The sequence below is a fragment of the Ammodytes marinus genome (genome assembly GCF_949987685.1).
Source record: "Ammodytes marinus genome assembly, chromosome: 1".
Classification (NCBI taxonomy): domain Eukaryota; kingdom Metazoa; phylum Chordata; class Actinopteri; order Uranoscopiformes; family Ammodytidae; genus Ammodytes; species Ammodytes marinus.
Window position 1 is genome coordinate 26,851,984 of NC_137230.1, and position 19,543 is coordinate 26,871,526.

At 40.6% G+C, this 19,543-nt stretch overlaps 1 protein-coding gene across 1 annotated transcript in view; it reads right to left on the minus strand.

The window, feature by feature from the left end:
• LOC307250618 (serine/threonine-protein kinase BRSK2-like) overlaps positions 1-19,543 on the minus strand; it is a gene marked incomplete at both ends in the record, with an annotated part of 96,111 nt that overhangs the window by 38,972 nt on the left and 37,596 nt on the right. The window contains one exon of the mRNA XM_080027734.1: positions 12,655-12,749. Coding sequence (XP_079883860.1) covers positions 12,655-12,749 — 95 coding nt within the window. The remainder of the gene's footprint in view (positions 1-12,654; positions 12,750-19,543) is intronic.

Here is a 19,543-nt window from a genome sequence, read left to right on the forward strand (position 1 = left end):
TCCAGACACTTTCAAGCCATTTGTATAGAACTACTTGCCTCAATTAATTCATCCAGACCAAAGAGGATTTGTCGAAAAAGCGCTTATCAACTGGAAATTAAAATTGCAGACCATTACAGTTTCTCGATGACTCTGACATCATCAGCTATATTGTCAGATGATGCAGAAAAGCCCTTGGACTGACTTGAGTGGCCTTTTCAATGGTCCGTCATATGGGCTTGGGGATTGTATTTTATCGACATGTCATCTACATATTCAGGCTCAAGCAATTAAGAAGGATATTTATTAGATCATGTACTGGGTTAAGATACAGACACTGAGGTATCGTTGGCGTCTGTAAATTCCGTTCAACCCTAGAAACGGAATTATAATATTATATTAATAACTCAGCTGATGTTTCCGCCACTTTACCAATTACTATATTCTTGAAAATGCCAGATCAGTTTTACACATATCTGTTGAGAGAATCAATACAAAACACTGTGTTGATATCAGTAGGGATCCATACCACTGGTAACCACTAATTCTCTGCTAATACGGTAAATCATTGATTTTACATTCTCATCTCTACTGGGGCTTTAAGCTTTTGAAACACACAAATGCCATCAGTCATCTGTCAATTGTCGCTCTCTGAAAGCTCTGTTTGTCCTTGGCTATTCTCCTTCCCCCCTATGTACACAAACCAGCCCGAGAGTCTGAGTCATCCTCTGGTGTGTCCTCGCTATAAGGGGGCGGTGTGACGGGTCAGAGAGGCCAGACACTGGACGGGGGACACCAAAGAAATGTAATTTCCATCGAAGCCGCCAGTCTACAAACCTGAGTGACAGTGACTGGCAGCACATAAATTATAAGAAAAAAAATCCCTTTAATCTTAGGCCCAGTAGTTATATCCAGACAACACTGTCACGCCAACTTCTCCAAAAAAGTGAAGGACATGAATTAGTACTGATAGATAGTAGTAGTACTACTAGTGCAATATGTTAAACTGTGAGGTGATACTTCTTTTAAAGTCAATACCGTGTACCTTTGTTTTGTTAACGAGTACTCCCGACCTCTAGTTGTTTAACCTTGTTTTATAGACATATACCATATAAAGCACTGCGTAACTTTGATTTGAAAAGTTTTTGCTTATTTTTCTTCTTATTAGCATTATTAATTGATATTATGACATTCCGTCAACTTAACAGGAGTTTGCTCTAGAATACTATTAATAACTGTGAACAAGTAAGAACACCACTGTCAAATCAAATGAAGCCAATCAATATGGAGCCAATCAATCAAACACACTACAGAGATTCTGTAGGAGCAGAATTTAGAGGCACAAGCATCCTAGGAATACATTTACCTGAAAAGAAAGTAATTGAAACACAATGAATTATTTGATTTTTCTTTGCCTTCTCATATGTTTCACGACCATGACCATTCTTTATCAAATTGTTTTTGAAACCTTATTTCATTCATATTAATCTGTGAACCTGCAAGCAAGCAGCCAGATCCACATTACAAATATGTATAAATGTCTGTGTTAGCTTATAGCTTTTCCTTTGGCCATTATTATATGACATTACAGCACTTTAAAAGCACATTAAGCTGCAGTCTAGTACATTCCCAGGTGAGCTTGCACAGTGGCTCATAACTTGGATGGATGCAGGTGCAGCACATTAGCCCAACCCCCTGCTATCCGATCTAATTACCCTCGTTTTCATCTCCTCACCTCAGTGGAACACAATCATGCATATACTGTGTAGCATGGCAAAGGCTAATTAAACACATGTACAAGGTAAACAGACATTCAGCCCCCTGCCCTTCATGCGTGAGCAGTGACGCTAACATTTATTAAACGCGATTACGACCAATATGGTTTCCTAATGTGTAGTAATAAAGTGCATGTGTGTGTGTGTGTGTGTATGTGCGTGTGTGTGTGTGTGTGTGTGTGTGTGTGTGTGTGTGTGTGTGTGTGTGTGTGTGTGGAGAGAAGGCTATGGGTGGGATGTGGGATGGAATAGACATTAGTTGTAACAAAGGCGGTAGGTCCATAGTTGTGGGTCCACAGAGTCCACAGTCCTGAGTCCAGAGTTTTTTTTATTTTTTTTACTTTTTACCGTTTTAGTAAAATGAAAGAAATTGAGAACATCTCTTATGCAGTTGTTCTGGCCTTGAGGGGATGACGTAGGCTACTGTTATATTGGTGAGTGTTAATCTATAAAGCGTTCAATCTTCCTTTCCCAGCTTTGTGGTCAATGGTTCACTTCACTTCTTTATGTTGCAACTGTTTTAATTCTCTCCATCGCCGAAAGGCTGTGTTACGTGGGTTAGTGCGATCTCTTCTAAATCCCGTCTTGTCCTTTACCACCTCAATTATCTAAGGCTCATCCTCTCTGTTGAGCCGAATTAGCAGAGATGTTTCCAGCTGTGTTCACTGCCATTAAAAAGGTATTAACATATAAGCTTTTATCAAGTTAAGTCATGTGGATAAGGAAGTGTGTGCGATACTTGATACATGATTCATATCAGCCAATTATTGCTTAGGAAATGTGCAAGACCTGTATCAGACTCTTGCCTATTGTCTCCGCCTGATACCAAAATTCAGAGCCACTGCAGAAAGTATTGTGTTGGTCGAGATGTCCCTCATGTAGAAGACGTCTCAAATTCACATCTCTTCTTCACAGACCTGCAGGTAAAGTTCACCTTTTTATGAAACATAACCACTTTGTCGCACCTTAGCTATGTGCTACTAAGCTAATCCTCACCGTAACCTCACAATAGTTTACTTGTCATAAGTTTGACATTTTCAGATGTTGATGAAAGCCAAGCGTTTAACAACGTTGGTGTCTGATTGATCATGTGATAAGGATTTTTTTTTAAAGTCTGATAATATAACCCTAGTGTTGTAATTAAAGTAATCTATTTGAATATATAAACAAACATCAGTTCCAGTTGGAAACTCTTCTCTATAGACTGTATGTAGTAGAGTTGGAGGTCCAGCCCCTGTGGTGAGTTAATCAGGGTCTAAGAAATGTAAATGAGTTAATTAAGCCTTTGTTCACCTTCTCCTCCAAGCTCCATCTGAGCTTCAACAAAAAGGCTTTTTATTCCCCAATATACCACCCGCCAGGTCAATAAACCACATGCACACACGAAAACACACACAGACACACACACACACACACACACCCACACTAAGTTCCTCTTTCACTAGAAGAGAGAGTCTGTGTCTGGATGTCCCTCCATAACATGTGTCGTTGGTTTGACTGCTACACTTTCACTCAAGGTTACTGTCAATCCATCTCTCCAACTCAGAAGCCCAGACATGCCCTGTGGAGTGTGCTCAGACTAGACTAGGGGTTGTATCATTTCCCCAGTGTGCCCTGGCTCTGCCCCAGGCTCTCTTAACAGTTTGACGTGTCCCTACAGAGGCGTCATAATGGACATGTCACGATCTGATGGTTCTAATCTACACTTCACTCGCTGAGAATATATATGATAATTGCTAACAATTAATTCAAGTGAATCTTAATTATTTGTGTTGCCCAATCCTCTATCTAAATTGAGTAATAACCACACCACAGCGCCTATCTTTTGAAGAGGCATTAACTGTATATAGCTTCATAAATGGCATAATTATTTGCTTTCATATTAAGACCTTTGTGTTGCATGAGTTGATCCATAGAAATGCAGTTGAATATTATAGTACAACATTGTAAAGGCAGTGTACAATTGTTGCTGCATTTCCATTGAAATGATCTCAATTCTAGCCTTGAAGTTGCAGTTATAAATGATGGTGTGACCCAGCTCCCATTTTAAGGCTGCACCTTTTAAAATAAAACTCATTACAGCTGCATGTTTGAAAATGATGTAGAGAATGAAATTGTGAAAAAGATCGACAGGTACATCGAGATATTCACCTTCAAGGTCGGCTTCATCTTATCTTTCTGTGCAACAACTGCACAAACACAAGGCAATTGCTAATTGGAGCAACCTGGAGTAAAAATAAAGAAAACTGTAAATAATTTACTAATGGCATGACCTGTTACTGACTCGGCCAGAAAAAAGGGTCTCATTAGGTGAATCCGTGCCATCGTCCGTCATTACTTCGTGCACTCGGAGAAGACCGCACATGTCGAACTTCATTAACAGTTTACAATCAATCACGTGTCAGCCCAGTCAGTTTGGGATTTTTTCCTCCCCTTCACCTAGGATCTGCGGACACGTAAGAAGGGATAACTCAGAGCAAAGTGTGAAGTGGGACAGCTGGGGAGGATTGATGGTGACCTATCTGAGAAGATCTGCCACATGGACAGTGATTCAGGCCTTGCAGCACTTAATGGCTTCGCTTCGGAGTGAGTCAATTTTGCGACACACACCTTCTGAACACATCGCTGACTGACTCATTCTCTGAAGAGTGAGGGATAAACAGCGCTAATCAGAAATACACTCCTCCAGTACCTGAGGCCAACAGAAAGCCGCACTGCTGTAAAAGGCACAGACACACACACACAGACACACAGACACACAGACACACACACACACACACACACACACCATGTGAAAGAAGACAGAGAATACATCTGGAGGCAATTCAAGGAATGTACCAGGATGTATGGAATACTGGATGGAGAGCAGGAAAGGGGATTATGATTCAGTAGTGGTTTCAACAGTTAGTCGCTAACTCAATTAGCTGCTAAAGTCCAATTGCAAACTATAATGAGCCATGTTTTATTCAGGTTTGGAACACACTGGGATTATGAATAGACAACAGCAAAGTGGATTTAGTTGTTGTGTTGAAGTTGCAAGCGACATATGTAATCGGCTAACTGTGTGAGGTGGCTCGTAGTCAGACAGCCTCTGATTTCATTTACCTTTATTTATCCTCAAGAGATCATTGAGGGGTGACCCTCATTTACAATGACATTGAGTTATTAGGCAAGATCAAAGATTGTATTGCAAACACACTCAACCATCGTCAAACCTAAGTGGCATGAGTATTCTGGTGAAACTCTTCTTTCACTAAGGCTCAATTCTATCAGCGTTTGGCCCCTGGCGGGCAGGTGTTACGTTCACACACAGCTGCTGCCACTGTCCCTCCAGCCCAATGAGCTTCTGACTCATGCCTTCACTCGACGCCTCCACGTGTGATAGCTCCTCTTAATGAATTATAAAGATTGACTCGGTGTAACAGCGCACCGATTCCAAATCCCTATTTAATTGAAACACGATACGGAGCTGAGGGGCACGAGGGGTGATAAAGTGTAACATCCGCTCAGCAATCAAACCGCCATCTGTTGCTATGACATCTGGGCGATCCTGGAAGAGCTGAGAGCTGAGGAGGAAAGACCCGGCCCTGCTCCAGTATCCAATGGCATCAAGGCATTTCATGAAGCAACGCAAATCCACTCAGAGCAACGACAGGAAGTCTGCTCTGTGACAGAGTGATGAAACGACAGAGCGGAGGTGAAGAGGGGATAATAAAAAGTAAGAGAAAATGAATTGGCGGCAGAATGCAGGTCAGATCAGGTGAGATCAGGGGCAAGCACATGCACGTCCAACACCGGTTTCCCCCTTATAAATCTAAATCAACTCGAATGGTGGCACAACCCTTTGCTATCTTCATCTTACTGACTGCCTGACCATGGCAAAATGCGGACAGAAAAGCTAGCACAAGGAATTCCACACATTGTGAAATCAAAGTCCTTGTTGTGGAGGTTGAGGCAACCAAAAAATATGTTGTTTGGTGACACAGTGTGGGCGTTAGAGCGGCAGCATGTGTCCGAGGCTGTGAAAGCTGCTACCTCAGAATGTTCAGATCGTGGCCGAAATAAAAAAAGTTGTACAAAAGGGGATTACATTTCAGCCATCAGCTCAGCCAATCAGCAGGGAGCGTCTCCTCAGCTGGTCCTGCTGCTAGGTAACTACAAGGTTTTTTTTTTACATTCAGACGTCTTGTGGAAGCTGTCAGCCTTCACAGCCTTCCAAGTGTGTGACTGCAAACACTTTCAAAACAGTCATACAACAAGGGTGGCTGTCGTGACGATGAACAGATTAAGGTCAGTGGTGAATCATGGGGAAAGGGCAGATGCTCTCTTCTGAGGTGGTTTGCAATCAGTATCCTTTCACTCATGTGTCGGCGTCTCCAACATCTGCTCCGTCACCTCTCTGTCAATCAAAAGGAGCATCAGAGGACGAAAGGACGAGAGGTTGAAGCTACATTTCAAATGGTGAACGGGGAATCTTTCTCATTTGCTTTTAACTATTTGATTTTGTTCACCTTTTTATATGTCCTACTGTGCTTATGTTGGGCCTATTAGCAATATTTGAAGGTTCACTCATTTTGAGTTTGACCTTACCAGTTCGATGTAGCCACGTTGCAAAATTCCAGCAATTAAGAGTATAGCTTCCCTATTGCAGATAAAACATAATATGTATTTTGTATTTAAAGCACATATTTTGGTCCTAAAATACAATATACAAGTTGAAATCAAGCAGTTTTGTTATCAAGCATCATGAGTAGCAGTGCTTTGGAACTATATTGTACACTGGGTTTCACCTTTCAGAAGACTGAGATGACATTGAACGTGCAGACACTCAAAGGATCTGTTCCAGATGACTTGATTTGAAATTCACCGTAACAAACTGCAGTTACAGAGGGGGGCGGGAATTGTGTGACAGACTTTAGAGAAATTATTTTGCTGTTCCTGAAGTTATTGGAAAATGCATATTTAAATGCTAATAAACACTATGTACTCTGCAAACCATAGTAGTGGCTACAAACTCCTTTTTTTAAAAGAAAAAACTAATTGAATGTTAATTTTGAATTACAAGGTAAACATTGTTATATTATTCTCCTAAACGGATGCTGGAGTGATGATGGATGCTGCTCTTGACACCAGAATTGATGTCTTCCATCATCAAGTATCAGTAGTGAAACCAAACATGCTGTTACTGTGGATTGTAAACTTTGAAAGACACACTGAGGGGTCCCCCTCACTCACACACACACACACACACACACACACACACACACACTGAAGAAGCACTGGGTAGAATCAACACAGTTAAGTCAGTATTGACACCATTAACACAACCAGCCAGTCGTTGAGGAGATGAAATGAGTCCGGTCAGGCATGAGAGGGCCGGGTTCGACCTCTGAAGAGCTCAGACACACAACTGGCTGCACTTCAACTGGAAAAAGAGATTTAATTCCACACACACACACACACACACACACACACACACACACACACACACACACACACACACACACACACACACACACACACACACACACACACACACACACACACACACACACACACACACACACACACACACACACACACACACACACACACACACACACACACACACACACACACACACACACACACACACACACACACTCCCTTGCCACAAGCTGTTCATGTACTGTCAAGTGTTCCCTCAGGACTTGACTGAAGACACACATAGACGCACACAAAGCTGACACTGACAAAGTGTTCCATATAGATTTTGAAAAGTAATTTCATTGAGTGAATGAAGTTCATATGACAACAGATTTCAGCTACTTGTTGATTCATTCTGATCCTTTTTTGAATGTCATTATAACGTTTATTTTAAAGCTGATTCATATGTATAGATTTTGAAAAAATTGAATTGAGCAAATGGATCTGAAATGACATCAAAACAACATAATTTAGCTAGTTTTGCTATAACAGTGAAATGGTTAATATATTTTTTAGCCTGTAAGCAAATGTCTATGTCATGTGAGGGTCTATTGTATCTCTACAAAGATTGTTTTAGCTCTTTTAGCTTTAGTAGAATTGATGCATACATTTAAAAAAAAAGCATGTAATTGAATGTGGGGTCCTCCTACACATTATGAACAGCTCTTCCTCCAGTCCACTGATAATGGGTCCATGTCTGAGCTGCAGCTTTCCTCTGTCTGTTAGCCGCTAATGCTAGCACCAGCTCAGGCTCCCCCACCTGTGGTTTTCTGTCTAATGAGACTCTCCATTAGCAGCAGTGAGACTCTGGTGTAAATGCCAGCTTTGACATGTGGGGGCCGGGCGCCGGGGACGCTGGGGCAGGGGTAAGGTGCTGATCTCTCAAGTAACTCTGCAAATGTCAGACTGCTCATCTCGCCGGGAATAACACACACACACACACACACACACACACACACACACACACACACACACACACACACACACACACACACACACACACACACACACACACACACGCACACGCACACGCACACACGCACACGCACACGCACACGCACACACACATATGGTAGATATGGAAAGCTTGTACAACACCAGATGCACAAATCACTTGTTCGCATAATAATGTGCACATTAGCCCATGACAAAAGACATAGAGCGCAGAGGGCCATATGTACACATGTGGAGACAGGAATAAGTACAAATGTTAGTAGGGCCCGACCGATATATTTTTTTTATTTTTTATTTTTTTTCAGCAATCATGTTGAGTGAGATACATTGCTGCCCCGGAGGTAGCCTTATAGCCTATTAACAGCAGCAGCTGTATGTTGTAATACATTAGATTAATTCACACTTGACAGTTCCCCCTGACACCAATAGCAGAGTCATTGGTCATCTCTTGACTGTTAATAGTAGTTGATATTACTATAGTTGTTATATAGAATTTATATAGTGCTTTATTGGAGGTCATTCAAAGACACTTTACATCAAACATAATGAAAATCATACTTATAGAAAAAGAAAACAAAATACAGACAAATTAAAGATAAGGTTTGGAGTGGAGTCCGGTGTAAGTTTTGAGTTGACTTTTGAATGAGTTTATTTAGTCTGAGATGCTGATGTTTGGAGGGAGGGAGTTCCAGAGGGTTGGGTGCAGTTACATAAAATGCTTAATGTTCTGAGTTAAAAAATGCATGTCACTTTAGACATATTTGTAACACTTTATTTTTTTTAGATAATGCATATTTCAATAAATAAAAAGTTCCTGTACACCTATTGACAGTAACCAGTATTTATATATATTTAAGGGTTCAAAAAAGTAATTTTTTTCAATATATATTTATTGGATTTAAAAAAAAATTATAATCGGCCGATTTAATCATTATCGTAATAACAACTTTAAGTTCAGAGAAAGTTGGTTGGTTTAGAGAATTGTCATTTAGGACCTACATGTTATCCAGTGTTCTAGTTTAGTAGAATTTTCCATTACCGACATTCCTGGCTGGTGATAAGGTTGCAAGTGCACCACCCATCTATTGTGTATGCCTTCCTCCTATCGTGTGGTGCTATTACTACATCACACTACGTTACTGTTCACATCATAATTACACAATAACATGGTCAATTTGGTCCCTGTCTGGTAATTGTTAACATGAGTTGTTTTAGGCATTTTGAGAAACATCATTATCCTGATGAGGATGGACTCTTTCTACTCAGAGCAAACTAGAAACATGAAACACATTACTTGTAGTGTTACCAGACAGCCAGTTAAGAGCACCCAATGGAAAAGCTTGAGGAATTGTAAGACATGTATTTATATGGAAATAGTTTGGGTTATTCCTTTAAAAAGGTTCCACGAGAAACGATAAACAAGGGAAATGTAAATGTGTCTCGCATTGTGAATGGAGGAATTCATTATGCAAAAACCTGAAAAGAATGCGCCCAACGCTACGCAAAGTCCAGAATACAAGCAGCAACAAAGAGAAGAAAAGAAAGAAAAAAGTAAAACCCACAGCACTGTGAAAATGTCAAACAAAATGGGGACTCTTCAAAAATGCCAACTGAAGCAGGGGGAGCAGAGCGGGGGCGAACGTCATGTTTTAAACATGTAACTCCTCCAAATCCCTCCTGTGTTTTTTTAATTTTTATATTGGTATATTTTTAGGTGGCTGGTTAGACTCCATCGTGTGAGAACGCCATGGCCATAATGCGGGCCATAACTCGCTGCCTGTTGCCATGACAACAGGGCCTCAGCATCTTCTAAATAAATAAAAAAAAAGGGGCAGAGGCGGGAAAGATTAGAAGAGGCTGCTGGGGCAACCCCCGAGACTGACAGAGGAGGGAACGGTTGGCATGGAACACAGAAGCAGGGAAACAGAGCTGTGATGATAGGAGAGAGAGAGAGCAGGGCAGGAAAATGGTTTGAGCTGAGGGGCAAACAGAAGCAGCATCTGCTACCATCATCTCCTCCATTCACATCTAATTACAAACAGGCTCCATGGCTGATTATCTGATGGCAATGAAAGTGAGAAAATAACAACACAACAGTGTGTTGTGTTGTCATGACACTAGACTTGTACTAATTGAAATGCTTAACAAGTTGATAGGCTACTATCGCAATCCCTCTGACAAAGAAACATAACATGCAGACTCGATCCACAAAAGCCATCAATGTTAAATATGTATTCTTATTTACTGATTCCTTATTATAATAGTGTCTTGTATGTTTTCTTTGATGTCATTTTTGGTTGACTGTTTCATGATGGATGTTTGGCTTGGGATGTATTGTTCGGACGCAAAAGTTCTTAGGGAGGAAGGTCAGGGTGGATGGTTGGCAACACAAAGTCAATGACTTCATAGTCCAGTGACAAGAGGCCCAGAGCAATTTGCGCTAACCTTGTTTCAGCTTGGGTTAGACATTCCTCTTGCCCTTTAACCCACTCTGTTCCTTCAGCAGGACGATTCCACAAAAGGTGATGGTCATGAATCAAATTATGCTCTAACGTGACAGCTAAGATGTCAGTTAAATGTCAGTTAAGGCTAATTGATAGCTAGCCGATTGGTTAACCTTCTAACCAATGTTGACCCTCAACTGATCAGTTCAATTTAATTGAAATAAAACAGGTGGGGCATCACAAATTATATGGTTACCATTGGGATGGAGAAACGACTGCAGACTTTTTATATATATACATATTTTATAAATATAAGTCAAAGCCTAGACAGTAAATGTGATGTAGGCAAAGACCTGGATGTATGGCATTTAGTCCGAGGTTGCCAACCAATCAGCAAAAAGCCCATCCCTCTGACCTTTAGGTGTCACTGAGATCTTTCACACCCTTGAAACTGACTTTTATGTTAATCACCTTGTCAACATTTATGAGATGTTACAGAACCGGACAATCAAACACCCCTTCTGCGATCACATACCCCCACACAGTATCATCAGTGTTAACAACCAAATAAGTGCCAGCATTAACTGAGCAGAGAGGAGAGGAGAGACAGAGTATCAAAGTGTTCCTCACTCAGTTTGCTCATAAGGATGAAAACAAGAAGAGAGCAAAGACTCCAGCAGCAAACGGACTGTCACATGCCCCCCGCCAACACACACACACACACACACACACACACACACTTAAGTACTTAGGATTTGCAGAGAGAACCACAAAGGTGTGACGACAAGCTCTTTCATTGGACAATTGGCTGCTCCCGATCATTACAGCAGATCCAATCTACTTAAAACCCTTGTAGTGACTAACCCCAAACACACACACACTGAGTATGTTGTCTGTGTGTGTGTGTGTGTGTGTGTGTGTGTGTGTGTGTGTGTGTGTGTGTGTGTGTGTGTGTGTGTGTGTGTGTGTGTGTGTGTGTTGCTGTTCAATAAACCAGCCGTGATGAGCCTGTCTTGTCAGGTGTCTTACACACAACAGTGTTCTTTTGACACCCTCTCTCTTTACGGCTCAGAGCTTCTGTGTGCATTAAAAAGAGTAGAATGGTCGAGCAAGGACAGTGTTAACCTCTACTGCAGTTACTGTATACTGATGAGCCACTTCATACAGATGTTTAAAGCTGTACAAATCTATATCTCCGTATTAACAGTGCATCAGATGTGCAACGTGAAAGGACACACAGAGAATAGCATCTTTCAGCTTATGGTTAGAATAATGATGGTAGTAATACAATTGTTCCTACTAGGCTGAATAGTGAATATTTCTCCAGTAGAAAACATTTCCAATACTGTTGACAGTGAGGCCTGGACATGTTTTCAAAGCTGGAGCAGAACTCAATTCACATCCACTGGGTGGTAACAGACATCTCGGAGACAAATATCTGAAAACCTTGAGGGATAAAATCAACAATATCTTAATGAATAAAACCATACAGATAAATGACAAAAATATGTTTTAATCCGATATTTAAGATCAAAGTCTGAAATGAGAAACATTGACCTTTGAACAAGAGTCAACCTGGTGGGATGTGGAAATACTGTCCATGTGAGTCATCATGCCAAATATAACTGCATTCAGCTGTGTGTTCAAGGTGTAGGCAGACGCAGGAGTGGTGACAGTAATAATAAAATGCAACAAAGAACAGGAAGTCAAACACCTGCTCTGTATAATTCAGTGAGTGGGTGAAACAGTGACAGCGAGACTCAACCTTTAAAAACTGTACCGGCATCACATTCTGCTGTGTTTCCTGCTGGAAAATAAACGTGGGTGCAAATGGCGACTTCACTGAAACACTTCTATCAGGCTGCTGCAGATACTCACAAGCAATGTGGATTTAAAATAGTCCCCAACAACCACCCTATTTTGAGTAGTTTTTTAAACAGTTTGAGTAAATGTTTCAAATAATATGCATTGATTTATAAAGATGTACAGGTAAAAAAGAAAAACACACATTCACTGATAACAAACAACCATCTTACCTTCATGAGAACAGACTCACTGAGCTTTTCTCTGTTGACAATCTTTATGGCGACTTTCTGACACGTGACACAGTGGATGCCCAGCTTCACAAGACCTGAAACACAAATATGAAATAGAATTCACATTAAGTGTCATATCTTCATCGTCTGTCTTATTCACATCGAGCGAAGACGGCACGTCTTGAAAGAGGTTATCATGGCTATGGATCTAAATTATTGACATGACCTTCAAGGCTACCCGTTCGTGCTCTGGGAGTTAAAATGTCGAACTATTCCTTTATTGAACAGGTCCCCGTTTTGAATCTTGTATTGGGCCCTCATCAACCATTGGCCTCAATGATCAAGTCAACGGAGTGTATTTCTCTAGTACCCCTCTCAGTTTGGTCTAACGCGTACCTCCATTCTCAGATGACACATTTTGTTTTAAGAACGTTGTCATTTATCAGGTGGTCCTTCCAATGTCAATATTGGCTCTGGAAGGATGACTGTGTGCTCATTCCAAATCCTGTGTTTTTATGCTGTCTGTTGATGGCAATGCTCAGAGCAATATTTAACACAACATACTGTATATGAACACATAAATGGTAACAAAATACTTAACAAATTCTAAGATAAAAGTATTTTCTCACACGTTCCTAACACATTACAGGCAGCTGAACAGCAGTCTGTGAAGGAGTGAAGCTTTGTTGGCAGGTGTTTTCACTACCTATAACTGCCAGCTGGTGAGTTGTTTGTCATAAAGCAGGAGAAGAAAAACAAAAGGCAATCAACCAGCACACTGCCACTCCTGAGTCTCTTTTTTTCATTGTGTACTTCTGAGAGCTCGCACCTGACTTGACTCGCGCACCTTAGCAGAAATGTCAACTCCTGATACCTTTATCTTATTACCACCAAGACGGCCCCCATCCATCTCTATCAAAGCCCTGACACCGGGGACTATATATTCTACTTTGTACTGAAGGTCTGAGTGGAAATACCACTGCGCATATGCACCTCTTCATTACTTGGTGCTGCATATACTGTATATATTTCACAGGAGATGAGTGTCCCGCTACTTTGAAAGGTGATTTCCCCGCGGGCTCTCGCAATGAAACGAGCAGAGCCGTAAGCAGCAGTATGGGGCAATATGGCAGCCAGGGGGCTCTTTTATGTCTCAGGTTTTAGAACCTGAAATGGCATCCTGGGCGACATTCGCTGGGCCTCATTGATCTTGTTGTCAAGAGCAGCTCGAGCGAAACTGCCACTGCTTACCACAACATAAGAACAACTCGTAAAAAGCCTGCCCTGTATGGAGGCATATACTGTATGTGCACGTTTTGATATAGGTTAGGAGGGTGGACTGAGAGAAAACCCACAGAGCAGAGACACTAATACTGGTTTGTTGAAGTCATTTTTAATATGTATCTTTGTCGCTAAATGATCAATCTAACCCTGCAGGTGAAATAGCTAAATAGTCGCAGACGTATCACCAACACGACAGCTTTACAGAGCTCTTGTAGCCTTTTAAGCTCCTAGTTTGAGTTTTACAGCACATTCACTGTGTGCTTTAGTCTCACTGCTCCCTTCAACACTCTCCAGCTACCAAGCTCTGATAAACCCACTGTGCACTATACCTGCTCAGCAGCAAACAGCACAGACGCACAGTGAAGGGAGCAGCTGGTGAAGAAAGTGAGAAGATTTAGCAGCTGAAGAGAGACATATATTTTTTCGCAAAAAGTTTGAAAGCAAACCAGAGCTTAAAGCAGAGTAAATATTGGACAGACATTCACCAGCTGCTGGACACAAATACCTGGTGACTGTAATTTAATACTAATCAGTGTATTCATAAAAACTTAAAGAAGTAGTGAAAATATATCCGAGAAGTGAGCGTCTTACACCAAGTCTGCAAAAATAATTGTGCATGTTTTGTTGTACTGCTCAACTAGTAACCTCAAAACCTTAACATGGCAGCAGCAAATTCCTGCTCTATTTTATTCAGTGCTGTATTACTCTTGTATTTAAGAGTCTAAATAATTCTACTTATTCGTTGTATTGCTTTTCATGACATCTTCACTATTTGGTATTCGGGTTTAAGACTGGTTCAAATCATTTTAAGTCTACAGGTAAATGTGACTGTTTAAGACAGTCAATCTGACTGTTTTAGACAACAACTACAAAAACATAAATAATAATAATTGGAATCCAATTTAAAAGGTGCACCGAGGATCTTTCAGTGTTTGTTCATTCTTGCGCCCCCTTTGGAAAAAAGTGGTTTTACTACACCAGCTGTAGATCCTGGGTCAGCGTATCCGTGACAAAAGGCATTAAGAAAAACTATATACAAATAGCATTCTTTGCACTGATGGTATAATTTGCTGTTACATGTAATGTATGATCATCAGAGGAAAATTGTTTTTACTGTTCCAGTTGAACTTGTGACCCTGCTAGATGTGGTCAACTCCTGAATGTGACTGTAGACAAAATACTCCAGCTTCAGTAAAAAATAAATAAAAAGAAGAGACAAACGAATGCAATAAGAGTGATGTTAATGTTTCTACACAGTGTACCTCTGAGACAGCAAAGCCATTTAAAGTCTATGTTACAGCTACATGGGCCCAGTGAGGGCTATATAAGAATGACTTATCTCCACTAAAAACACATTTGTGCCCCCATAATCTTCTGTGTGCTTTTTCTTTTCCCATAAATACTCCTATGGCATGCAAGCGTATGAGCAGACTGCTATATGTTTCTGATCCAATGCAGTACGAAAAAAATCATAAGTGCATTTAATGTTTGACATTATTCAATGTTCTTCTCAGTTATTGCACTCATTTAGCAGCTCTAGGCCGTTAAGTAATCTGACATTTTCATATCAAACACCATTGTCTTTGCTTTTCTCTGCCTGATTACTATTTAAGTCATTGTGCATTTTTTGTCAATAGTTGGTGTTTTAGTATATCTGGAAGTCAGAGAACAATAAAATATGGAAAAAAATAAAATAACATCTATCTATCTATCTATCTATCTATCTATCTATCTATCTGTCTGTCTGTCTGTCTGTCTGTCTGTCTGTCGGTTGATTGTTTCGAATTAATCAACAGATACTTTGAAATAATGTCCTCTTTTATAAAATGTCAGAAAAAAACCTTGTATTAATTTACAATAATATTAAAATATATCAAATCACTACTTTTACTGTTTCATTTAATTGATCTGTGTTTCCTGATTACTGTAATTACTTGAAGGACCACAGACAACAATTGTATACGAATTGACTTGGAGCACTAGTTCCCAACATTCATAAAAAAGTAATTGTGGCATTAGCATCAAGAGGAACATTAACAAGTCTCCATTAAGGAGTTGTAGAACAGGGGAAGTGCTTTATTTCCCATGTCGGCGTATTGGGGGAATAGTCCGCTGAGCTATTGAATGAGCAGTGATCCCACTACTGCTAAACAAAGAACTAAATGCCACATGCAAAATGCCAACATGCTAACAACAGCAGCCACACCATTTGACTAGAACACAGTGCAGCACTGAGAATCACAGACAGATTAGAAATCTAAAGCAAATCTCCCCGAAGGCATATGAAACCAATGTGCGATCAGTGGAAGCCACAACTGACTCAACAACCTCAGTTTCATTGATTTCTCTCCCTTTCATCAGTTTGCTGCTCTCTGCTGAAACAGATCAATAATCTCCAGGACTTTTAAACTCCACAGCCCGGCAACAAAGAATTGGTCTTCAGTCCTATCACACTCCTTCCTCCTCGCCAAATCTCCATGATTCCTCCAAGAAAAGATTACTTTAAAAATATCCCCTGGATAAGATTTCCATAGTATATTAAATCAACTCTACATTTGCCTTCTACTGAAAAACACAAAGAGTCAAAGACAGTACATTGATGTATGTAAACTGCAGATCCCAGAGCGCCCAGCTGTAAGAAACTTCCAATCAAGGAACCCTGTGATGAAACCTAAATCATTTTGAACAGACGAAGCAGCTGTGAGGTGGACTTCTTTCATCTCTGATCTCAGGTGTTCTGGATGGAGTCATTTCTGTCGCATGAGCAGTCAACTCAGGACACAGCACATACCAGAAGATATCTTCTTTTCTTTGAGGGTTCAGTGTTTTGGAACAGATAAATCTTCCCCACCATGCAGTGCTCTGGGCACATGGACCTGCAGGTCACAGTCAGCCATCCATACACTCAATCAGTGTGGTTAAAACCACCAAGTAAAGCCGAGAGTCAAGAGGCTGGCCTCTGCACCACTTCAGCAAGATATTTCTGACAGCAGCCAAGTCAGACCAGTGAATGCAATCAAAGAAAATGTTTCCTTTTCTTTGTTTGCAATAACTGACATATGGCTGATAATAAGCATGTTGCATTTAGCTGTGAATGACTCGAGGGTGAAAGAAAGGAGAATCAGAAATGAGACAGAATACTGAAAGGGCATGGGAGCTAGACATTAGGCAGAATGGAAAACATAAAATTAATTGAACTATAAATAGAACCAGAGTCGAGCACTCTAAGCAAGCCTTCTTTGGGTACACTCGATCCTTCTCACTTCACCCCAGTAGGGATTGAGAGTTAGTGGAGAGTTTGAAGAAGTGACTTTAACAGTGAACCAATACAACAATAACCATAGGATTGTTGATTAAGCAATTCAACTCCAACAAAGAAACACAAACAAGCGTCATATTTTAAACAAAATAAAGTTGGTGTGTTGTTTAAGCACCGTTGCCCTGAGCCTTTAAAAAAAATGCAGAAGTTTTCTGCAAACATGACGAAATGTCTTTCAACACTGCAATCTTCATGACTAGGATTGCAAACCGATTTTCGATTTCTAACGATTGGAGCATTTCAAGGCTTGGTGTACACAAGGAGTGACAAACAAGTAAATGTTTTAAAAATTGTCTCTGGCCTCTACAACATTAAGGCATCCAGAGAAATGTACAGATTTGTTCATTAAGTCAAATGCTTAATAAAAGATAAGCTGTGTCTCGTATTGTGGTTATACATATTGTGACAGTTCTCTGTCAGGAGCATGACATCATAATTACTCAGGTGTCTAAGTGTGACAACGAAGAGTGCAGTTCACATCCTGAGTCATAAGTTGAATTCCTCTAAACGCGACCATGTTCCTCTCCTTAGCCAAGTTGACAAAACCTAAACTGGAACTTAACCATAGAGTAGTCTGATCTAGAGACGTTTATTTGACTTGTCTCTTCTGGCAAGCCACAGAAAATGGATTTATTCTGTTATTAAGGTATGACAACTTGCAATGCTGACTTGAAATTCACACCAGCACCCCATCTGTTCGATCCACACCGACTCCAACTTGACAGCATTTTTCATTCCTATTCACATGCAGACAAGACACTACCAAGCAAAGTGCCGGCCTTTGGTGGTTTTACCCAAGGAACTTTCGACATATGGACAAAAGGAGCTGGGTGATCCAACCACCAACTCTGCGATCAGTGGACATTAGATACAGCTGAAATATGTGGCACGTGCATGGTTTCCTGAGAAGATTAATTTCACATAAGTACACCAGACGGAAAAAAAATATGAAATAATGTAAACAAATGACCACATCATAAACCTGTAGTATGTTCAAATGATGCAGGAGACTACTGTGTTTCTATGATGAGAAGACACACTGAGGAGATCATTAAAAAGGAAACTTTAAGATGTGAATTCAACTTTTTAAATGTGAATTTACACTGGGGGATGACAAATATCTCTCAAACTTCCTTCCATTTCCAAAATATACTTCACAAAAGAGCAATGGGGTGGAGAAGAAAGTGTGGAAACGAGCTCGCCACCCACACAGCAGACCTGTGTGGAGCTCAGCGGGGCTCTGATAGAGTTTCCTAGCTTTCAGGAAGCCATCTGTAGCTGTCCGCAAGATTGATGAGTCCAATGCCTCTCACATTTGAATCAGATCTGTCAGCCACCAAAACTGAGCTCTGGCCCATTAACATCTTATTACCGAGACGGGGGGAAATACTTTGCATTCACACTGTACACTCAAACAGACACAGAAGACAAGCAATCAAAACTAATGTAGATGCTCACACACCCACAAGAGTCGATAGATATTCATTTTCCTTCTCTCATACCGACCAAAAAGATATTGATTGATCCTCACTTTGGCCTTGTAATTGCAACCCTTGCTGTCAGTCATTTCATGCCATCCTGCTTTTTTTTCTCCAACCAATCATCTGAGTCAAGGGATCGCTACTGCTCTGTAACATTGATTAACTGTTGCCGCTGGTTTTTACCGATAAGTCTGACAGGTATGTGGCCGTCCAGACACAGAGTTGTTTTCACTGTTGTGGGCTGCGCACCGCGGGTAATGAGATCTCATACATAGAGATGGGGCTTGAACATTGATTTCATACCATGAATTAAGCACAGCAGACTGTTCCGCTGTCCCTCCGGTGGTCTCAGATCAGTGAATAAATATTGAATTTGATATGATCCAGGTTCGGTTGGGCAGCTGTGGTTTTGCAGTAAATAAGCAGGGTGGGTATGGTGTACAAGAGTGGACATGATTTAAAAGAAAAATGTGTTTTTTTGCATAGTAAGAAGATCACATATTTTTTATGGCCGCTCAAAAGAATTTGGTTATTGAAAAACAAATGAGATGATATGAGAGGCGCTTACCTATTTTAAAAACAGCATGTTGAAAGCAGGAAGCAGCCGTCCAATCAGCAGTGAGCATGAGGAGAGAGCAGAGAAGAAGAGACCAATGGTTAGCTCTCAGCACAGAAATCTACCAGGCAACGGATGATGGAGACACTCAGCTCTAGCTCCAATTTCTTCTATGCTGTTTGTGTTTTTATTAAAGTCAATTCAGTCTATTGTTTCTTTGAAAACTTAATGCACACATCGACATAAAAC